General features: G+C 35.5%; 2 protein-coding genes across 8 annotated transcripts in view; one reads left to right on the top strand and one right to left on the bottom strand.

The window, feature by feature from the left end:
- LRRC40 (leucine rich repeat containing 40) overlaps window positions 1-17,957 on the bottom strand; it is a 56,010-nt gene extending 38,053 nt beyond the window's left edge. Inside the window, exon 1 of one of the 2 annotated variants that reach the window (XM_060139756.1) lies at window positions 17,624-17,957. In XM_060139756.1, the coding sequence (XP_059995739.1) occupies window positions 17,624-17,774 (151 nt within the window). In that variant the 5' untranslated portion in view covers window positions 17,775-17,957. Of the gene's footprint in view, window positions 1-5,801; window positions 5,885-17,623 lie in introns of those variants that run through there. The other variant, XM_060139757.1, reaches the window with a different exon arrangement.
- Window positions 17,914-25,150, top strand: part of SRSF11 (serine and arginine rich splicing factor 11) — a 54,397-nt gene continuing 47,160 nt past the window's right edge. For 2 of the 6 annotated variants that reach the window (XM_060139763.1, XM_060139759.1), the window contains exon 1: window positions 17,916-17,996. The gene's annotated coding sequence lies outside the window, so the exon portion shown is untranslated. Of the gene's footprint in view, window positions 17,997-25,150 lie in introns of all 6 variants that reach the window. The other 4 variants (XM_060139760.1, XM_060139762.1, XM_060139761.1 and 1 more) reach the window with 4 other exon arrangements.

The following is a 25,150-nucleotide window of genomic DNA, read 5'->3' as shown; positions in this document are numbered from 1 at the left end:
CTAAAAGTAGCTTACCAATTCACAAAACAGAAACTACCAGGTAAAAAATAAATGTCAATAGGCATATAAGTGTGAAAAAAATTTACTATGGAGTTAGATTTATTTGCTTTATGTAATTTTTAAAGTTATATAATATGTCAAATATATACATAAATTAACAAATAGTATAATGAAATAATGCTCCACGTACCCACCGCCCACATTTAACAGTTATCAACTCATGGCCAATCTTGCTCATATATAATCCCATATCACAATGATCTAAACTACAATCTTAGGAAGATAGAAAAGAACAAAGTAAACCCAAAGTAAACAAAAAAAGAGTAGAAATCAATGACATCGAAAACAAATACTGTAACAGATAAAAAGCAATAAAACCAATACCCAGTTCTTTGAAAGTGGGAATATCACTACCAATCTTACAGATGTTAAGAAGATAAGGGAAGGGGCTTTCCTGGTGGCACAGTGGTGAAGAATCCACCTGCCAGTACAGGGTACATGGATTTGAGCCCTGGTCCGGGAAGATCCCACATGCCATGGAGCAACTAAGCCTGTGCACAACTACTGAGCCTGCGCTCTAGAGCCCGTGAGCTACAACACTGAGCCCGTGAGCCACAACTAATGAGCCTGTGTTCCACAACTACTGAAGCCCGTGCCTAGAATCCATGCTCCGCAACAAGAGAAGCCACCACAGTGAGAAGCCCGCGCACAATGAAGAGTATCCCCCCCACCCCGCTCACTGCAACTAGAGAAAGCCCGCGTGCAGCAACAAAGACCCTAAAAATAAATAAATAAATTTATTTTTTAAAAAAAGTATAGGGGAATATGATGAACAACTTTATATCCATACATTCAACAACTTAGAGGATATGGAGAAATTCCCTCAAAGGGGGAAAAAAAAAGCACAACAGCAATAGGAAATCTGAGTAGCCTTTTGAAAGGGTTCCTAGACCCAATTCCAGTGTGCATATTGTTCCCCATACAATCAATTCTCAGACACCCTCCTGGTGTCTCAACTCTGACACTACTCGGGGATATAGAATCAGATTCAACAAGTAAAGGGCTCAGTCCCACAAAACTGCCTTCCACTTCAGAGGCCAGTCACAAGCCCAGCTTATTACCAGTACTTCTCATCAATTGGCTATAAATCAGAGGTTCCCACGACTCCCTCCTTGGGTTCAGTTAATTTGCTAGAATGGCCCACAGAACTCAGGAAAACCCATTTACTCACTAGTGACAGATTTATTACAAACAATATTAAAGGATACAAACCAACAACCAGATGAAGAGATACATAGGGCAAGGTCTGAAAAAGGGAGCTTCCATCCTTGTAGAGCTCGTGGTCTGGCACAATGGCACATGGGAGCACACTGTTTCCCTAATGTGGAAGCTCTCAGAACCCTCTCCTTTTTTGGTTTTTACAGAGGCTTCATTACATAGGCATGATTGATTAACTCATTTGCCACTGGTGATTGATTCAACCTCTATCCCCTCTCTCCTCCCCAGAATCAGGGTTTCTGATTCTGATTCTATCTGTGGTTAGTTCTCCTGGCAACCAGCCTCCACCCTTAGGTGTTTTTTGCAAGTCACTTTCATTAACATAAACTCACTTGTGGTACTAAAGGCTTGTTAACAAGACACGATTTAACTTTTATGGCTCTGAAGCAGTTTTTTGGGGGTTTTGTTTTTGTTTTTCGGGAACTGAGGACAAGAAACCAAATATTATAACAAAGGATGCTCCCATTGCTCTTATTATTCAGGAAATTCCAAGGGTTTTGGGAGCTGTGGGCCAGGAACTATGGACCAAATATCTCTGAGAAATATATTTTGGTCATCTGAATGACCAAATATATATATTTCTTATAAATCACAATAAAGCACATAGTATCTACCAAAGAAATTAAACTTGCTATTTAAAACATTCCCACAAAGAAAACTCCAGGCCCAGATGGCTTCACTGGTGAATTCTACAGACATTTAGAGTAGAAATGATACTGATTCTACAGACTGTTTCAGAAAATAGAGGAAAGAAAAATTCCCAGCTCACTTTATAAAGCCAGCACTACTCTGATACCAAAATCAAAGACATTGAAAGGGGGAGGGGAAAAAGCCAAAAACCAAAAACCAAATCTAAACACCATGACCAAGTGATTTATATAAGGAATGCAAGGCTACTTTAACATTTGAAAATGAATCAATGCAGTTGACCATATTAACAGAAAAAGAGTAACACAATATGACCGTCAAGGAATTAAAAAAAAAAAAAGCATCTGACAAAATTCAACAATCATTCAAGATAAAAACTCTCAAAAAACTAGGTATGAAAGGGAACTCATTCAACCGGATAAAGCGTATCTTTGAAAAATCTACAGCTAACAATATACTTAATGGTGAAAAACTCAGGGCTTACTCTCTAAAATTGGGTACAAAGTGAGGATGCCCATTCTTACTGTGTCAATATTTTACTAGCAGTTCTGACTAATGCAACAAGGCAAGAAAAATAAATAAAAGCCATTCAGATTGAAAAGGAAGAAGTAAAACTGTCTCTATTAGTAGACATGAACATCTATATAGAAAATCCTAAGAAAGCTACAAAAAAAATTAAATGTAATGAGTTTAGAAAGGTCACAGACTTCAAGCTTAATATACAAAAATCAATTGTGTTTCTACATATTAGCAATCAGTAACTGAAAACATTCTTAAATGCTTAAAGATTTACAAGACATAACATATAAAACCATGAAATACTCAGTGTTAAATTTAACAAATATATGCAAAACCTATGGTATGAAAATACAAAATATATGAAAGACCTGTGGTTTTTGCTGTGAAAACTTAAAGAAGGTCTAGATAAGTAGAGAAATATACCAAGTTACAGCTTGAAGACTCAATATTTTTAAGATGTCACTTCTCAAAGTGACATAGATTCAGTACAATCCTAATCAAAATTCCAGAAGGCATTTCTGTAGAAACTAACAAGCTAATTCTAAAATGTACACTGAAATGCAAAAGAACTAAAATACATTAAACAATTTTGAAACAGAAGAAAGCGATAGGACTTAACAGTACTTGATTTTGATTTTTACCATAAAGCTTATATAAGGACAGACATATAGACCAACAGGAAAAAAAAAGTGAGCTCAGAAAATATTCCAGGCAATAAAATAATGTCAGTTAATATTCAACAAAGTTGCCAAAATAATTTAGTAAGAAAGGAATAGTCTTTTAAACAAATGTTCGTATAGATAAAAAATGAACCTCAACTTTTGCCTTGTGACATACTCTAAAATTAATGCCAAGTAGAGCACAGACTTAAATGTAAAAGATAAAACTATAAAAATTCTATAAGAAAGCAGAGGAGAAAATCTTCACAGCCTTGGGATGGATAAAATTTCTCAGTATAGAAAAAGTACAATCATAAAAGAAAAAAATTGATAAATTGGACTTCATCAAAATTAAAAACTCTTATGTTTTTCTAAAGAAATTGTTCAGAAAATTAGGCAAGCCACAGACTGGGAGAATATATTAGATAGATACCAATATAGATATACAATATATCTGAGGACTTGCATCCCCAGAATAGAAAAAGTCTTATAACTCAGGAAGACAAACAGCCCAATTAAAAATAGACAAAAAATCTGAACACTTGGCAAAAGATATACAAAAAACGAATGAGCAGTTGAAAAGATACTCAACATCATTAATCATCAAGGAAATATAAATAAAACCATAAGGAGATACTGTAACACAACCACAAGAATGGCTAATGTTAAAAATAATGACAATACAAAGTGTTGGTAATGATTTGTGGCAACTGAATCTCTCATATTACTAGGGACAAACAGTTTGGTGAATTCTTATAAAGTTAAATATGCACTTATTATTTTATGTCCAGCGATTCCACGCTCAGGTATTTAACTCAACAGAAATGATAACATATGTCTACACAAAGACTGTACTTGAAAACTCATAAGCAGTTTTATTCATAATAGCCAAAAGCTAAAACACAACTCAACAGGTAAATGGATAAACAAACTGAAATACATACATACAATGGACTATTACTGTTCAACAATAAAAAGGAACTACTTTTGTAAACAATATAGATGACCCTCAAAAAACATTATACTAAGCAAAAGAAGCCTAACACGGAAAAATTGTAAATGTATAATTCTATTTGAATTAAATTCTAGAAGAGGCTAATTTATATTGACAAAAAGCAGACCACTGGTTCCATGGAGCTAGCAGTGGGGGTAGACTGACAGCAAGGGGAACGTTTCAAGTACTGGAAATGTTCTTTATCTTGATTTTGGTAGAGGTTACACAACTGTATATATTTGTCAAAACTCATTAAACTGTACACTTAAAATGAATGTACATACTGTTTGTAAATTATACCCCAATAAAGATAACTAAAGATAAAGAGTGAATTTTTTAAAATATAGATGATGTAATATATAAGACAATCTTATGAATGCATATGTACACATATGTATATATGTGAATGAATAAAAAAATAAAGTGTGTATATGTGTATATATATGTATACATACATACATATATATATATATACATATATATATATATATACATATACACATATATACGTTTCTCACAGGGTAGATAATACCCTTAAGCAGCACTACCCAACAGAACTTTCTGCAATGATGGAAATATCCTGTATCTGCCCTATTTCATATGGTAGCCACTAGCTGCATATGGCCAATGAGCACTTATAATGTGGCTAAAGTGACTGAAGAACTTGATTTTTAATTTTATTTAATTTTGGTTAATTAAAATTTAAATAGCCACGTGACTAGAGACTTCCACAAGGGATGGCATGATCCTTAACAAACACTGAAAAAAGATTTCTTTACATGTTTTTTTGGGCAATTCATTCTTTTTTCCATTGACAACAGCTAATTACAGAAACAGGGAGTCACAAATGGGTTGACAGCAGAGAACTGTCTAATTTGAGGAAGATACAAGTGGGTAGGAGAAGAAACAGAGAAGAAATAAAAAAACATGTCTAAAATAGTGTTTACATGGATGAATAAAAGAATGTGTAGCAAGTAAACTATAGGAGCAATAAATCATGAGATTAAAAAATTTTTTTGACTCCTTTGGACAGTTTCATAAATATAATGATCATGCACAGTATACAATAATAACTGTTTACTTAAGGCAGAAAATCATACCCATTAAAGTCTAGATCTAGTCTAGATTGATTACCATCTTCTAAAAGATTGTAAATATATTCAACTATGATACACAGTATAGCATCATGGACATACACTGACCAAAGAGTCAGGGACCTAAGGCTCTGGTTTAAACTGTGTAACTAATCAAACTGGCCAGTAGCCTAGTATTTCTGGTCCCCAGTTTCCTCGTTGATTAAATGAGAGGGCCCTACTGTCACTTAAATGCTAGAATCCAGTAACAGCAGTACAAAAAGGCTTTTGCTAGATGCAGGGTAATATTCTGATAATAGTTTATCTTACAAATGCCATTTACTAAACTGTCTACCCAATTATGAGCACTTTAAAAGAATAAACCAATAGATCGTCACTCTGTAAAGAATCCGGGAAAGCTCATTGATAAACATTCCAATTTTCTCCACAGTAGTTTATGTATGGCCACCAATGGCCTCATTACATTAAACAAAGAATTCCAAATTGATAAACCATAATATTATCGTGTCACTTTGAGGCTATCTTTAAAGTTTAACACACACACACACACACACACACACACACACACACACACAAGTAAAATTAAAAAGTTATATGGAAGGCATTAACTCAGTTGCAGCTTTAGGTTGATTCAAAGGAATATATCTTTGTGGTTTAGAACACCTGAACCACTGTTATTTTAGAATGCATGAAGACAACACTTCTTTGCTGAAGTCCAGGATACTGTAAGAAAAGAGTGAAACAATGTTAAACATATGAAAAGGAAAACATGTTTACTAATCACTTTAAGAGAAAAACATGCTTGAATTTATTACGTTAACTTGAGGGTACATTCAGTTTTATAGTGAAGACAAGCTTCACTGAAACTATAATTCCATTCTTCCCAGCCTGTATTTTTTCTCTTCTACTCAAGAAAACATATTAAAATGCAAGTGAGTGAACATGATATTAATATAGGGGTAAGTTTAAATTTGCACTACTTTATTAAATAAACTTTGGCCTTGGCGATAACTTGGGATACACATCCCAACAAGTTAAAATACTAACATTTAGAAATATATCAACAGATCAAGAAATAGGAATGGGATTTTCAATTAACTATCAAGGTCCTTGTTTTATAATCTAAACAAGTAGACTTCCTTGGATTTCAGTATACTAAAAATTAAATGTTCACCTCAGATTTTGCCATTACATATGGATTAAGGCACTTTCCTCGTGTTTTCATTTCTAAGAACTGTTTAAGAATTAGCTTGTTTTGATGATCTATTCACCTGGAAGCGTAGTTTCTTTCTGGAATTATTTGTTATAAAATCTGGATAGTTTGGTTAATTCTCATTAGCTTTTTAGAATATAACAGTAAATTCCATTAAGACAATCAGGAGTCAAAATACAGAGTTAAGCTAAATAGTAAAGCAGAACATGGTTAATACAGATTTAAGGATGGTTATTTAAAATCTTAGTAAACATATGGTTTGGGTTACACTTTTTGTCGTGTCACAACAAACTGTACAAACTGAACATGGCAAATTTTCATTACCCTAAAACAGACAACATGACATCTTGTGGCCTAGAAGCCCCAGACCTATTTACTTAATTCCACAAACGGAAACTAACCAAACTGCTCTCTTCAAGATAAGGAATGATAGCCTTACACCCGTATGTCTCTTTCAAATAATATGGTTTCCAAACTAATTTAATTGGCTTATTTAAAAAATTATCCACTTACCAATGTTCTTGTCAGTTCAATAGTGTGGTTTCCTTTAGAATTTACAGCATTCTTTTGTTCCAAACACTGGCCCCTCTTACTTTCATTGAGTTTTTGAGTCACTCAAAAACATTCCTACACTACTGTTCTGCCATGGTCATGTAAGCACAAGGCAACAATCAATACCTCCTTTACAATTCTACTTTCATTTTATCTGGTCCAATGAAAAAGAGCTGCAATACCTATACTGAACAAAAGATAATTAATTTTGGTTGAAAGATAATATATTCCCACACTGCTGCTCATAAAAAGAGCTGTCACTTAAAATTTCCAGAATATTTCTAATGTGCTTCTTTGAAGTTGGTTATTATTAGTTATTTTGTTTGGGTATACCTTTCTAAGTAACTTATAGAACTGACACTCAGAATGATGACTCTAAAACTGCCAACAATATTTGGATATTTAAATTAATCACAATATTCATAAGACAGACTATTATCTGATTATTTTAATGACTCTATTTTTCAAGTGTTCCTGAAAAATGTACAAATAGAAGTCAAAAAAGCAGAACTCAGTACAATTCCAAATTTGTTAAAAATAAAAAAAAAGAAAGTAAATTAAATATGTTCACACACACACAAAAAAAATATATATAAAAGAAAAACCTCCAAAATATCAACAGTGATAACCGTAGATGGTTATTTTCATTTTTTATGCTGTATATAGATTCTACTTTTTCTATAGTAGACATATTGGTTATATAAAGAGGAAAATAATAAATAGTATTTTTACAAAAGAACTAGGACCTAGTTCTTTCGCAAAGGAACTAGAAAAGAAAGCGTATCTAAAAACCCTCAAGAGTACACAGATTTCAGTTACAGGTAAATATTTATCTGCACTGTACGGATACCAGTTAACAACCCCATCTAGTTAGTAAAATGCCTCACAGCTCTTACAAGTGACCTCATTAAGAAGAATCCATTTCAGGAGGCCACTACTTAAGAATAAGAATCAATAGAATTTTTGGGGGGAGGGATAAATTGGAAGACTGGGATTGACATATACACACTACTATATATAAAATAGACAACTAAATAATAAGGACCTACTGCATAGCACAGGGAACTCTACTCAGTACTCTGTAATAGCCTATATGGGATAAGAATCTAAAAAAAGAGTCGATATATGTATATGTATAACAGATGCACTTTGCTGTACACCTGAAACTAACACAACATTGTAAATAAACTATACTCCAATAAAAATTAAAAAAAAAATTAAACCAAAATAAAACAAGAAAAAAGTAACAAAATGGAAAGAATGAAAATAAAATAATATAGATTTAAACTCAAATGTATCAATAATTATATTAAATGTAAACGGATTAAATGCTGTGATTGAAGAAAAACGGATTATAGCAACCATGCTACAGGAAGGGCTGAATTACCTTTCCATTCTTAAAACAGAAAATGATATTGAGGCTCTTGGTGCTGCAGTCAGGAGTCAGTGATGTGCCTCGGAGGTAGGAGAGCCAATTTCAGGACACTGGTCCACAAGAGACCTCCCAGCTCGAAATCAAACAGCGAAAATGTCCCAGAGATTTCCATCTCAACACCAGAACCCAGCTTCACTCAACGACCAGCAAGCTACAGTACTGGACACCCTATGCCAAACAACTAGCAAGGCAGGAACACAGCCCCATCCATTAGCAGAGAGGTTGCCTAAAATCATAGTAAGTCCACAGACACCCCAAAACACACCACCAGACGTGGACCTGCCCACCAGAAAGACAAGATCCAGCCTCATCCACCAGAACACAGGCACTAGTCCCCTCCACCAGGAAGCCTACACAACCCACTGAACCAACCTTAGCCACTGGGGACAGACACCAAAAACAACAGGAACTACGAACCTGCAGCCGGCAAAAAGGAGAGCCCAAACACAGTAAGATAAGCAAAATGAGAAGAGAGAAAAACACACAGCAGATGAAGGAGCAAGATAAAAACCCACCAAACCTAACAAATGAAGAGGAAATAGGCAGTCTACCTGAAAAAGAATTCAGAATAATGATAGTAAAGATGATCCAAAATCTTGGAAATAGAATAGACAAAATGCAAGAAACATTTAACAAGGACCTAGAAGAACTAAAGAGCAAACAAACAATCATGAACAACAAATAAATGAAAGTAAAAATTCTCTAGAAGGAATCAATAGCAGCATAACTGAGGCAGAAGAATGGATAACTGACCTGGAAGATAAAATAGTGGAAATAACTACTGCAGAGCAGAAAAAAGAAAAAAGAATGACAAGAACTGAGGACAGTCTCAGAGACCTCTGGGACAACATTAAACGCACCAACATTCGAATTATAGGGGTTGCAGAAGAAGAGAAAAAGAAAGGGACTGAAAAATTATTTGAAGAGATTATAGTTGAAAACTTCCCTAACATGGGAAAGGAAATAGTTAATCAAGTCCAGGAAGCACAGAGAGTCCCATACAGGATAAATCCAAGGAGAAATACACCAAGACACATATTAATCAAACTGTCAAAAATTAAATACAAAGAAAACATATTAAAAGCAGCAAGTGAAAAACAACAAATAACACACAAGGGAATCCCCATAAGGTTAACAGCTGATCTTTCAGCAGAAACTCTGCAAGCCAGAAGGGACTGGCAGAACATATTTAAAGTGATGAAGCAGAAAAACCTGCAACCAAGATTACTCTACCCAGCAAGGATCTCATTCAGATTTGATGGAGAAATTAAAACCTTTACAGACAAGCAAAAGCTGAGAGACTTCAGCACCACCAAACCAGCTTTACAACAAATGCTAAAGGAACTTCTCTAGGAAAGAAACACAAGAGAAGGAAAAGACCTACAATAACGAACCCAAAACAATTAAGAAAATGGGAATAGGAACATACATATCGATAATTACCTTAAATGTAAATGGACTAAATGCTCCCACCAGAAGACACAGATTGGCTGAATGGATACAAAAACAAGACCCATATATTTGCTGTCTGCAAGAGACCCACTTCAGACCTAGAGACACATACAGACTGAAAGTAAGGAGATGGAAAAAGATATTCCATGCAAATGGAAACCAAAAGAAAGCTGGAGTAGTAATTCTCATATCAGACAATAGACTTTAAAATAAAGACTATTAGAAGAGAAAAGAAGGACACTACATTAATGATCAAGGGATCGATCCAAGAAGAAGATATAACAATTGCAAATATTTATGCACTCAACATAGGAGCACCTCAATATATAAGGTAAATACTAACAGCCATAAAAGGGGAAATCAACAGTAACACATTCATAGTAGGGGACTTAAACACCCCACTTGCACCCATGGACAGATCATCCAAAATGAAAATAAATACGGAAACACAAGCTTTAAATGATACATTAAACAAGATGGACTTAATTGATATTTATAGGACATTCCATCCAAAAACAACAGAATACACATTTTTCTCAAGTGCTAATGGAACATTCTCCAGGACAGATCATATCTTGGGTCACAAATCAAGCCTTGGTAAATTTAAGAAAATTGAAATTGTATCAAGTATGTTTTCCGACCACAACGCTATGAGACTAGTATCAATTAAGGAAAAGATCCGTAAAAAGTACAAACACATGGAAGCTAAACAATACCCTACTTAATAACGAAGTGATCACTGAAGAAATCAAAGAGGAAAATAAAAAATACCTAGAAACAAATGACAATGGAGACATGATGACCCAAAACGTATGAGACGCAGCAAAAGCAGTTCTAAGACGGAAGTTTATACCAATAGAATCCTACCTTAAGAAACAGGAAACATCTCGAATAAACAACCTAACCTTGCACCTAAAGCAATTATAGAAAGAAGAACAACAAAAACCCAAAGTTAGCAGAAGGAAAGAAATCATAAAGATCAGATCAGAAATAAATGAAAAAGAAATGAAGGAAATGATAGCAATAATCAGTAAAACTAAAACCCGGTTGTTTGAGAAGATAAACAAAATTGATAAACCATTAGCCACACACATCAAGAAAAAAGGGAGAAGTCTCAAATAAATAGAATTAGAAATGAAAAAGGAGAAGTAACAACTGACACTGCAGAAATACAAAAGCTCATGAGAGACTACTACAAGCAACTCTATGCCATAAAATGGACAACCTGGAAGAAATGGACAACCTGGAAGAAATGGACAAATGCTTAGAAATGCACAACCTGCCAAGACTGAACCAGGAAGAAATAGAAAATATGAACAGACCATTCACAAGCACTGAAATTGAAAATGTGATTAAAAATCTTCCAACAAACAAAACCCCAGGACCAGATGGCTTCACAAGCGAATTCTACCAAACATTTAGAAAAGAGCTAACACCAACCCTTCTCAAACTCTTCCAAAACAGAGCAGAGGGAGGAACACTCCCAAACTCATTCTACGAGGCCACCATCACCCTGATACCAAAACCAGACAAGGATGTCACAAAGAAAGAAAACTACAGGACAATATCACTGATGAACATAGATGCAAAAATCTTCAACAAAATACTAGCAAACAGAATCGAACAGCACAATAAAAGGATCATACACCATGATCAAGTGGGGTTTATTCCAGGAATGCAAGGATTCTTCAATATACACAAATCAATCAACGTGATACACCATATTAACAAATTGAAGGAGAAAAACCATATGATCATCTCAATAGATGCAGAGAAAGCTTTCGACAAAATTCAACACCCTTTTATGATAAAAACCCTGCAGAAGGTAGGCATAGAGGGAACTCTCCTCAACATAATAAAGGCCATATATGACAAACCCACAGCCAACATCGTCCTCAATGGTGAAAAGCTGAAACCATTTCCACTAAGATCAGGAACAAGACAAGGTTGCCCACTCTCACCACTTTTATTCAACATAGTTTTGGAAGTTTTAGCCAAAGCAGTCAGAGAAGAAAAAGAAATAAAAGGAATCCAAATTGGAAGAGAAGAAGTAAAGCTGTCACTGTTTGCAGATGACACGATAATATACATAGAGAATCCTAAGGATGCCACCAGAAAACTACTAGAGCTAATCAATGAATTTGGTAAAGTTGCAGGATACAAAATTAATGCACAGAAATCTCTTTCATTTGTATACACTGAAAATGAAAAATCTGAAAGTGAAATCAAGAAAACACTCCCATTTACCATTGCAACAAAAAGAATAAAATATCTAGGAATAAACCTACCTAAGGAGACAAAAGACCTGTATGCAGAAAATTATAAGACACTGATGAAGGAAATTAAAGATGATACAAATAGATGGAAAGATATACCATGTTCTTGGATTGGAAGAATCAACATTGTGAAAATGACTCTACTACATAAAGCAATCTACAGATTCAATGCACTCCCTTATCAAACTACCACTGGCATTTTTCACAGAACTAGAACAAAAAATTTCACAATTTGTATGGAAACACAAAAGACCCCGAATAGCCAAAGCAATCTTGAGAACGAAAAACAGAGCTGGAGGAATCAGGCTCCCTGACTTCAGACTATACTACAAAGCTACAGTAATCAAGACAGTACTGTACTGGCATAAAACCAGAACGATAGATCAATGGAACAGGATAGAAAGCCCAGAGATAAACCCACACACATATGGTCACCTTATCTTTGATTAAGGAGGCAGGAATATACAGTGGAGAAAGGATAGCCTCTTCATTAAGTGGTGCTGGGAAAACTGGACAGATACATGTAAAAGAATGAGATTAGATCACTCCCTAACACCATACACAAAAATAAGCTCAAAATGGATTAAAGACCTAAATATAAGGCCAGAAACTATCAAACTCTTAGAGGAAAACATAGGCAGAACATTCTATGACATAAATCACAGCAAGATCCTTTTTGACCCACCTCCTAGAGAAATGGAAATAAAAACAAAAATAAACAAATGGGACCTAATGAAACTTCAAAGCTTTTGCACAGCAAAGGAAACCATAAACAAGACAAAAAGACAACCCTCAGAATGGGAGAAAATATTTGCAAATGAAGCAACTGACAAAGGATTAATCTCCAAAATTTATAAGCAGCTCATGCAGCTCAATAACCAAAAAAAAACAACCCAATCCAAAAATGGGCAGAAGACCTAAATAGACATTTCTCCAAAGAAGATATACAGATTGCCAACAAACACGTGATAGAATGCTCAACATCATTAATCATTAGAGAAATGCAAATCAAAACTACAGTGAGATATCATCTCCCACCGGTCAGAATGGCCATCATCAAAAAATCTAGAAACAATAAATGCTGGAGAGGGTGTGGAGAAAAGGGAACACTCTTGCACTGCTGGTGGGAATGTGAATTGGTACAGCCACTATGGAGAACAGTATCAAGGTTCCTTAAAAAATTACAAATAGAACTACCATATGACCCAGCAATCCCACTACTGGGCATATACCCTGAGAAAACCATAATTCAAAAAGAGTCATGTACCAAAATGTTCATTGCAGCTCTATTTACAATAGCCCGGAGATGGAAACAACCTAAGTGCCCATCATCGGATGAATGGATAAAGAAGATGTGGCACATATATACAATGGAATATTACTCAGCCATAAAAAGAAACGAAATTGAGCTATTTGTAATGAGGTGGATGGACCTACAGTCTGTCATACAGAGTGAAGTAAGTCAGAAAGAGAAAGACAAATACCGTATACTAACACATATATATGGAATTTAAGAAAAAAAATGTCACGAAGAACCTAGGGGTAAGACAGGAATAAAGACACAGACCTAGTAGAGAATGGACTTGAGGATATGGGGAGGGGGAATGGTAAGCTGTGACAAAGCGTGAGAGTGGCATGGACATATATACACTACCAAACCTAAGGTAGATAGCTAGTGGGAAGCAGCCGCATAGCACAGGGAGATCAGCTCGGTGCTTTGTGACCACATAGAGGGGTGGGATAGGGAGGGTGGCAGGGAGGGAGACGCAAGAGGGAAGGGATATCGGAACATATGTATATGTATAACTGATTCACTTTGTTATAAAGCAGAAACTAATACACCATTGTAAAGCAATTATACTCCAATAAAGATGTAAAAAAATGTAGGAAATAAAGCATTACAGAAATCCTTCACTGTATATAGCTGTTAGGTAGTTAGTAAAAAATATATATTGTTCTTTCTGAAAATTGGAATGTTTTTGTTATTCGTTAGCTTTAAATTTTTTGTTAGCTTTAAATTTTTAAAAAATGTATTATGATTTCTTTCAAAATAAAAATTCACATTTGCTCTTAAAAAAAAAGAATCAACAGAATTTTAACTGCTTTTTGTTATATACGGCAAAAGTAAAGGCTAGGTTCTATTTTTCCAATTTAGAAACAATGGACATGACCGCACTTTACAAATACATTTATATAATCATATAAATATAAAGGACGAAAGAAAGACCTGGAGTATACAATCCGCCCTCTGTATCCTTGGGTTCCGCATGTGCATATTCAACCAACTGCAGATCAAAAATATTCAAGGAAAAAAAAATCCAGAAAGCTCCAAAAAGCAAAACAAAGGCACTCCTAGGTTTTTACCCAAATGAATTGAAAATTTATGCCCACGCAAAAACCTGAACACAAACAGCAGCTTCATTCATAATTGCCAAAAACTGGAAGCAACCAAAATGTCCTTCGAAAGGTGAATGGATAAATAAAATGGTACATCCGTACCATAGAATATCATTCAGTGTTAAATGAAATGAGCTATCAAGCCATGGAAAGACATGGAGGAACCGTAAATGCACATTACTTAGTGAAAAAGGGCAGTCTGAAAAAGCTACATACCGTATGATTCCAATTATATGACGTGTTGGAAAAGGCAAAACCATAGAAAGAGTAAAAAGATGAGGGGCTGGGACTTCCCTGGTGGCGCAGTGGTTAAGAATCCGCCTGCCAATGCCGGGGATACGGGTTCGAGCCCTGCCCAGAAAGAGCCCACATGCCGCGGAGCAACTAAGCCCATGCACCACAACTACTGAGCCTCAGCTCTAGAGCCTGCGAGCCACAACTACTGAAGCCCACGCACCTAGAACCTATGCTCCACAACAAGAGAAGCCACCGCGATCAGAAGCCCTCACATCACAACGAAGAGTATCCCCCGCTCTCCACAACTAGAGAAAGCCCGCGTGCAGCATCGAAGACCCAACACACTCAAAAATAAATAAATAAATAAATTTATTAAAAAAAAAAAAAAGATGAGTGGCTGCCAGGGCTTCTGGAGAAGCAGGGTAAGGAATAAACAGATAGGGCTCAGGTGATTTTTAGGGCAGTGAAAATATTTATGTGATACTGGAATGGTAGATACATGACACCATGCATTTGTCAAAACTCATAGAACTGTATAAGACTAAGAGTGAACAGTAATGTAAATAATGGACTTTAATTAATAATGATATATCAATATTGGCTGACCAATTGTGACAAATGTACTACATAATGCAAGATGTTAATAATAGGGGAAACTATGAGCTGGGGAGAAAGGGTATACGAGAACTCTCTGTACTGTCTGTTCAACTTTCTGGAATCCTAAAACTGTTCTAAAAAAACCTTAAAGTATGGTTGTTCGGGGAGGGGGGGGAACGATTTGCTATTGTTGTTGTTGTTAAAGTATAGGATTCCGAAAAGAGACAGGAGGCTTTATTGTAGACGCTTAGGGGCAAGTTTTCAAAAGACTTTTTTTGTTTGTTGTACTAAGAACTTTATGCTGAATCTTGTGGGCTACTGGGAGTCATTAAATGTGAATGACATAGTAAGATCTTTGTTTTGGAAAGATAATTCTTGGTAATGGCACTGATTTAGAGGGTGAGATTTAAGACAAGAAATTCAGGAAACCATTTAGGAGGCTATTGCAATAATAATAGCAATGGCCAATTTTTACCCTGTACTTTTTATGTACCAGGCCTTTTATGTGTATTATCTCATTTAAACCTTAGTAGGTCCTATTCCTACTATCACATTATAAATGAGAAAATAAAACACCGGGAGATTAAGCATCTCAAAGTTACATGAGCAAAGATATGGAAATAAGAAGCATGGCCCCATACTGGACTACAAATAGTTCAGAATTACCGCAGTTTGGATATCAAAGGCTGAAAGACAAGAGAGGAAGTTGAAGGCTACAACTAGATAAAGAAAAACCTTTTATATTATGATAACAAGAATTCCTTTTTTATATATAAGCTATAGATACCATGTGCCTCTCCCATTTACATCTTTTGTCTCCTATGAAATACTGTACCTTCAACATAATTTGCTGAGTACCTAGTATGTGCCAGATATTATGTTAGGCTCTGTTTATACAATAATGACCTAAACAGCCCTGATCCATGTCATCATGAAGCTAGGAGTCAAAATTCATTTGCTCCCTGAAACTTTAATAGACTAAACCATCTGGATCCAATCAATAAGTACATTCCAGCACACACTTAGTATTTGGGAGTACTCATTCATTTACTTATTCCTTCCACAAATGTTTAATAAGAATCTACTATGTACTAAGCACTATTTTGAGTGTTAGGGACACAACAATTAATAAAACAAAGCTTCTTGACCACATACAACTAATACTCTAGCAGAGGAGAGAAGACAATAAATATATAATATAAATTCTGATAGTAATAAATGCTATTAAAAAACAGAGAATACATGTTAGCAATGGTATTTAGATAGGGTAGTTAGGAAGGGCCTATCTGAGCAGAGTCCTACAGGAAGCAGAGTGAACCCTAGTCAGGTATCATGTAGAAAGTTCCAGGCTTTGGAAAAAGCAAGTGTATATGCACATCTGTAGTTTTAGAATATTAATGTCCCCATTGATTAAAAGCTTTTCTAGGTAGAGCAGAGATTTTGTCATATACCCTTTCATTCATTCAGCAAGTATTTGCTTGCATGGTCAACTCCATACATGGCACAATAAAAAAAACAATCATTACAAGGAAATGGAAGTTTTTAATCCCAGGTAGCCTTAAACCTAAATATAAGTAGAGGAAAACAGGAGGAATGCCATAATCTCTCTCTCCCCACTTCCCACTCCCTCCCGTATACAACAGAAAATCAGAAGAGCATCTGGCTATTATTCGTTCACGGTGTCCAGATTTGTGCTTTTTATCTTTACCAGATTTTCAGGATGGCCCCAAATTCACTCAGTATGGCATCCATCTTGATCTTCAATTTAGGATAATGTTCATTATTCCTTGTATCCTCCTGTCCAGTTGCACACAGAAAATGGTCTTGATAGAGAACAGTGACATTCACTCTTAGTTCACAAAGGAGCAGATAAAATACAGAATTTTAGCGCTGATAACTGCCCTAAGTGATTAAATTAAGAGGAGGAACAGAGGGCCAAAGAAACAAAGCATGTGCCCATCACTTGATAGCTAATTTAGTCAAACATTATGTTGTTATTCCATAGAATGCAGGAATCCCAGAAAGCAACCCGTTTAAATTTTGACCGTATTCCCAGCACATTCCCTGCACCAGACACTCCTGGAGCGAAAGGAGGAACCGAACGAGCTGACCGAACCAGTGGAAATGTTATGAGTGCCTGAATTCGAGCACCGGGATCCTGGCTAGGAGCCTGGGCAAAAGGCGGCCAAACCCAGGCCAGAGGAGAGGGAGGCTACGTGGGGCAAGTGCTTTCTGCGAGGTCGCACAATCGGGTCGTACCTCTGGATCTTACCTTCACTGAGGTTGCGGCCCGACAGGTTTAACTGCCCGCTCTTCCTCGCCGCCTTTAATAGGCCCTGGGGTACGGAGGCACCGCGGTCTCTCCTCTCAGCTCGGAACCCCGCTCGGGGATCCCGCCCAGCTACTCCCTTCAGCCGCGACATGTTCACACCCGGGTGTTCAGAAGCAGAGCCCCACCAGTGACGCTTAAAGGTGGCGCCGCGGAGCCTCCCAGCCCCTGTCGGGAGCGCGCGCTCCGTGCGCTGGGCCTTCGTTCTCTGCGGCGCGGCTCGGCTGTCGTCACCGCCAGCGTCTGGGGCAGGAGGACCGAGGGGCCCTTCCCGTTGCCGGTGCCGGCCTTGTGTCTTGGAAATTACTTCGCTCAAGTAAGTGCGTTTAACGGGCTGAAGAGGGGGTTTGAATTTATTGTGGGCACTATTACTGAGACTCCAACCTACTCTTCTGTGCTCCCGCGGCGGCGAGGGTGTCAAGAAAGGATAACCTTCTCTGCTCCCCTCGCCTGGCCGGAACGTGGGCCTTGACTAAAACTTGAGACCTGGGCGCGGTCTGCAGCCTCTCTGGACCCCTGCCTGTTTGTCGCTTTTGGTGCTGGCGCCAGACCTCCATTCCGCGTAGGAAGTAAAACCAATTTCTGTTCTTTGGGTCTATACTCCGACTCCTAGCCTTAATGCACCTCGATTGTTGTTGTATGGAATTCGTAGCCCAACATAGGAGGTACTGTGAAATGCAAGGGTTGGCAACAGAGAAGGAAACACAAAAAAAGAAAAAAGAAAAAAAAAGCTTCATAATGAACGTTCTCTCTACCGGACGGTTTAGGGAAGCCAAGTGGAAGCGCAAGCTTGAGTGTAGCGAGAAAAGCTTAGATTTCGGAGCCCGAGAGCTACGAGTTCGAATCCCAGGTCCTTCTGTAGCTTACAAACTGTGTAACTTTAGACAGTTTACTTGACAGCTTTTAAAGCTCACTCCTTTTTCATTAATGTAGGGTTAATCATTTCCTATCTCATTCGGGTTTTTTGAAATGATTAAGCAAAGATGAAGTTTTAAATATTGAGAGCTTGGTGAGGAAACGGATTCCATCCAGTTCAGAATGGAAAATGAAAATTTTGTGCAGTAAGTCGTATATCTTGGACAGTTAGTTTCTGCCTGAAATATACAGCTTTAGTGAGTCATTCAATAAGTAATTAATAACTCATCCTCTTTAGTATTGTCCTGGGTGCTAGACTTTTGTTTTGCCTAAAGTAATTTTGTTTTAAAAAGCCTTCCCCTGGAGATATCCTTTTAACCCCCCATCAGCTCGGCTGGGGATCATTAGGATAATTAAAAGGTAATATGACGGCCAGCTAACAAATTCTGCAGCGCACACGGTTTGCCTGAGTCCACGTTCTTGCCAGCCGTAAAATTAGGTTTCTAAACCCTGACCCCCTCGATTATTTTTCTTCTTAATTCTATGGAGTCCTTTGCATTGAAAGTGAACAGCAGAAAACTACCAGTAATTACACTATCAAACAAACAGAGTGGGTTTTAAAGCAAGGAACATAGCAGTTTTTGCAAGGTCGCTAATAAACACCCCCCGACCCAAGTTTGTCTTGACAATAATCATTATAGTTACCTTATTGGGCCCTAAGTATCAGGCTCAGTGCTGATAATACCTCTTTTACTATCTCTTATTTAGCACAAGGATCAATTTTACAGGTGAAGAAATTAAGGCTAAAAAGGATTAAGAAACTTGCCAAAAGTCGTAAGTTTCTATAAGTGGTATGACCAGGCCTTTGAACCTAGATGGATCTCTCTCTCTAAAACCTTTCTTATTAATCATTATGATTTCCCTAGTGGCTTTTATTTCACCATTTTCAACATTTGTCTTCGAACCATTTTTAGGGAGACTTCAATTATGTTTTAGGAGGTAATTATTTACTAGAGAAAACCCTTTTTCTCTTTTGTAGGATGTAGCAGCCTACCTTTGGAGGATTATTTACTCAAGTGTAAAATTTTACAGTAGCCACCTCTCCCCCTACAATAGATTCTTCTTTAGTTCAATTTTTTTTAATTATAAGGAAGATACAGTTTTTTGATTTATTGTGCTTCTACTTGAAGTTAAATATTTCATTATTGACATTTAATTATAGTATTATGTTGAAACATTGTTGCATTTTGTATAAGAGAAGCATGTCCTGATTAATGGCAGAGTAATTCTGAAAAATCCAAGTGACTGCACTCTTGTGGTAAACTTCAATAGATAACAAACTGACATGTATAAAAATTTTACAAGTATATATCTGTATTACACTGTGTATTGTACCTCTGTAGCAAGTGCAGATTGAACAAGTGAGGGTGAAAATTATTACCTCATGCAATCAGGAAAATCATGTTTCATCTCAAACTCATGCAAACTGAAAGCTTATCAACTTAATTGAGCTTCTTTATGAGAAAGTGTAATTATATATAGTTATATTCGTGGGAATTAACACTGTATATTCATTGTATTACTTTCGAAAGAATGCATTAAAACAAAAGATCCGAACCTTTTTCAACATGAGCATTGAAGCTAAAGTATTTGTTTCTTTTAAAAAAAAGATGGATTATTAAAATAATATGAAACGGATATCTCCTGTGTAGGGGCTGGAAACTACTGCATAGCTGCCATTTGTAACAGAATTTGCCTAGCTACTGTTTATTATATTCATTTTATTAAAGTATGGACGGTTTCACTCTTCTAGATTTGCTAAATGAAAACAGAAAGTGAAGAAACCAAAAATACATTGACCCTAAGAATTGTATCGGCCAAAGAATGCTGTTCTGTTTCATAACGGAAAGTATGACTTATCAAAGTAAGATAGAGCAGCTTATCACTACCATTAAAATTTAATAAGACATTTTAAAACATGGCTGTGTTATTATGAACATTGTTACATGTTAAATATTTTCAAAATGAAAGCTACAATTGGTAAGATGAATTTATTGAGGCAAATTGAGAAATTGTGGCAAAGGAAAATGGTATTAATTTGTGCAAATTTTTGAGCACAATTTTTTTTAATGTCATCAGGAGCAAAGTGAATTTGATTGCAGACATCTCTAGGAAGTTTTCTTTTTCTGTAAAATAGGAGATTTAGATTTAGCCTATACTGAATCAGTATAATGTTCACCTTTCAGAACATTGCCTTATCTGTGAGAACTGCTGTTTTATGCTAACGTTATTTATTGAGAGAACATTCTACTTTTTAACACTGTCATTATTGACTGGAGCTGTTGGACCTAACATATATTGCTTATTAAGTATTCTTTGAGTTGAATTTTTTACATTCTTATATGCTTATTATTCAAAGTTTTCTTTCTGTGTTTGTCCTTACTCTGTAAATAAGTTGGTTTGAATTATCAAAATTGAGAGCAAAATTATATTGCACATGGACTCGTCGTGTTTTAAATATTCAACTTTAATGGTGCTTGTTACACATCTTTAGTTTCCTTTGAAAATTGCATTTTGCCCATTTGATTTCCATTTAGGCTTATAACTGCCAACTTAAAAGTAGTCAGTAGAAAACATGCTGTGTCCTTGAAGGTAGTACATATTTTGCATATTTATTCATAGTTTCAAATGTGGCTTTGAATTGTATTTTGTTGTCATTGGAACTTTGTGTGGTAATTTTTTCTGGAGACGGTGCATTTTATTTTAGATTATTCATTTGTACATCCTTTGTATGTTCCCTGTGCTTCCCTTTCTTACTTTTGAATTAGGAAGCAGTGAGCTTGCTCTAGGAGGTTTAATATTTGATATAAATGTTGTCTTCTGTTTCTCTCTACTTTCAGTGTAAAAGAATTACAGTCCACTAGCTTTAGGAAAATATTTTTACTTTCCTCTTACAAAAAGGCTTTTACATTGCTAATGTTTTTCACATGAAGTGGAAGAAGTAGTTTTTTTTAAAGTTTTTTTATCTTAATTACTTTTAGTTTTTTTGTTTGTTTATAGTCTGTTAAAAAAAGCTAAAACACAGGTGGTGGTTATAAAGCAGTCGCTTATGTCACTAAATAAAAAGCACTTATGGTATTATTTCTTTTTCTAAAATCAGCTGAAAATATTTCCCATTATCCCTAGTGATTCTTACTTCTAACATTTAATAGCTGTTTTCTTGATCGTTTTTCCAAGATTAATGTGTTATGTGATTTCAAGTCTTAATTTTAACATCAATTGTATAGGTTTTATGAATTTGTTTAAAGTAGTAAAGTTATACAGAGATAAAATTAGGGCACCAAATCTGAGAATGTACTTCATAATACTATCCTTTCTTTGTGTTAACAGATACAAAACCAGTACCAAATAAATCTGTTTAAAGAAAAATCATTTTAATCAAAATCCACTATTTTAAAATTTGACTTTATATCACCCCTGCCAACATTTTTATTCAAATGGATTTGGCTTGCAACTCCATTTGCTCAATACTTCAAAAAGAGACATTAAATAATTATACATGGTAAAAGTTCTGTATAAGCAAACGTCCCCAACAGTTTTAATGAGACAAGATATGGCCCCTGAGACTTTATTCTTAGTACCAACTGAAGTTGATATGGGGGAAATAGTAATAATTTGATAGTTTGTTGACATTCACAATTGATAGATTTTTATTTAAAAATTTGTTAAATTTGGAGGTGGAGTATTTATACTCGCAGTTAAGAAAAATGTTAGCTTAACTTTCAAAATACCTTCAAGAGTGTCCACTACTTTTTTTCTACATCATTTTTTTTTTCCATCCTTTAAAATATCACAGTTACATATACTTAGGTGATTTGGGTACTATTATTGGGGGGGTTCAAATACTAGTGAACATTTAAATACTTGGTCTCCACAGTGCAAATCTGTGAACCCAGAGCTTTTGCTCTTCATCTTTGTAGAGATACATGTTTTGCACTCATCACTAAATTTATCTGCCGTTAATAAAGCTTTGATATTTTTCCATTATAGAGCTCCTGACCTTTTTGCTTCTCTTTTGATTCCTCGTTTCCTAAAAAGTTACCTTTCCACTATCTCTTCCTTCCTTCAAAATAATTATTTGATCAATGTCTCCACGTGCTTTAGACTTCACCATGAGCTAATTGTGGCTTGAAACTAACTGCAGTTCATAGTTAAAAGTGGCTGAGATGGAAATTGAAGGAAAAAAGCATTGTGGCCTTTCGCTTTAGCGTGTATCAAAAATTCAGATTGTTTTGTGTATTTACTAATATTTTGCTTTTTTTTTAATCGGTGCTTTGGTTATTTGATAGTCTGTTGCTCCAACCCATGTCACAGTACTTTTTTTTTTTTCACAGTACTTTTAAGATTGATCAAGCATATGTGGAGTTGTTTGTCTTTTGAAAATTAGAATAGCAATCTTGCTCTAAAAATATGGAAAAGTAATTGAAGCCTTCCTAGCAAGAGTTTTCCATGAAGCATTTGTGTTTTATCAAAAAAGGAATGTTTTGTTTAGCTGTGATCTATCTACATGTGCTATTGGTAAAGTGCTGCTTTAGGAACAAAATGAATATGAAAATCTGAAATCTGTCATCATGTTTCCATTGCAGCAGCCTCTTAAAGGAGAAAGAGCATCTAATAATAGTATACTTCACATGTTTACTACCACTTACGAAGTATTTTCACATTTGACGGTAATGCTCTAAGGTTAGACCAGAAGTATTATTGTTATTATTCACCTGTTGAAGAGAAGAGGAAGTGGAACACAGACTTTCTTGTAATGGTATAAAGCATTTGTTGAGTACCTATGTCTTGGGCACTGTGCTAGGTGTTTCATATCCATAATCTTTCTAATCTTAAAAACTTTAAGTGGTATCATTATCTCCATTTTTCACATAAGGAAATTGAGGTTCACATTGCCTGTTAACAGTAGTTGAGAACATGCATAGGGGAATGGGAATGAGGGACTTCTACTTTTTTACACTTATATAGTTTTAATATTTTACATTTTGCATTTATTATTTTATAATCTTTTTTAAAAAATGTATGCCACCAAAAGCCTATATTAAAATGTGGGATCTTAAGTAAGAAACTCCTCTCACTGTATAAATTAACTCTTGATTCATATCTTTCACGTAAATGATGAAGTAGTAATAGTCCAAGATACTAGCCTAAAATAGAGTGATGGTATAAAGTGGAACACAGTTGAGGTAAACATTTTTCAAACTGAAAGTTTTTAAATTGTAGATTAGGGATAATAATAGTAGTTGATATTTATGTTTTCTAAGCATTTGTATTCTCACTTCATCCAGAAAACAACCCAGTGAGTCGGAAATTATTATTATCCTCATTGTTCAAATGAGGAAATTGAAGCACAAAGTAATGAGCCAAAGATTGCAAATACCTTAATTGTGGCAGAGCCCCTTTGGTTTGACTCTAGGCCTGCATTCTTAATCACTGTAGCACCTTTTAAGTGTTGTGAGGATTAAAGCACATTTTAAAAGCATTCAGTTAATGTAGATCCTCAAATTACTGAGTTGAGTACACTTTCGGTTTTACCAGTTTCATAAGACTCTTTAGAAATAATTTTCCTTCATGATGAGAAAGTTAATTTTATAGCGTAAGGGGAAAAAGAGCTCAAATTGTACAGATGTCTAATTCCTTGATCAGGGAAAACTCTCTAGTATTAAAATGCTTGAAACTATTTACTTAGAATAAAGATACATATAAGTACTGGATTTTTTTTCACTTTTTTTTTAAGATTATGAAGCAGTCCCTCAAATGGCCTTTTCTCAGTTGAGAGTAAAAAAATCTCATATAACATAGAGGATAGGTAGTGAGTAGTCAGTACCCGGAGCTTTCCCCTCCAAATATTTCTGTTGACCCTATTCAATCCAAACGCCAATAAATCTGTTACAAATAAATTGATTGTGGTTGTATGGACCACAGCTGAGAGTACTGTGCATGTGGCTTTAGGCAATAGTATCCTAATGCTCTAAGTCCTTTTCTCTCTATGTTAATCATAAAAACAAACTTTGAAAAATAAAATGAAAAATACAGATTTTTGCCCACAGTTTCAAGGTGTTCACAGACCCTGTGCTGTCAATTTTAAAATGTAGATATAGAATTTCTGCTATTGACAGACAATATAAGTTAACAAAACAAGTATTTGGAAGTAAGTAGACTTTTTCTGTTCTGGTGTGTGTCTGTCCATCATTCTGTCCATTAGCCCCCTAATGCTGACTTATCCTTTAGTCTCTCCCCTTCGTTTTAGATGGAGCAGAAAAGGGAGTGTGGGATTTATAATTATGATTTTGAAGTAGATACTAATCATTATAGAATCATCCAATTAATAGAAATAGAAGAGAAATACAATTACCTAATTTGTAGAAGTAGAAAAACAAAACAGATCTGCAGGTAAGTTTGTTTTTTTTAAGTTATGGTTTGTAAGCAGCGATTTATTTCCCATGTTTTTCTTACTGCTTTCTATAGCTGTGGGGGGAAAATGTATAGCCAAATACTTTGAGAGTTTCTCAACCAAACTTCCTTGTAAATCTAACAAATGCATTCCTGCCTTCA

The sequence above is a fragment of the Lagenorhynchus albirostris genome, chromosome 2 (genome assembly GCF_949774975.1).
Source record: "Lagenorhynchus albirostris chromosome 2, mLagAlb1.1, whole genome shotgun sequence".
Lineage (NCBI taxonomy): Eukaryota > Metazoa > Chordata > Mammalia > Artiodactyla > Delphinidae > Lagenorhynchus > Lagenorhynchus albirostris.
The sequence above is the reverse complement of the archived record's forward strand: the minus strand, read 5'-3'. Positions and strand labels throughout refer to the sequence as shown.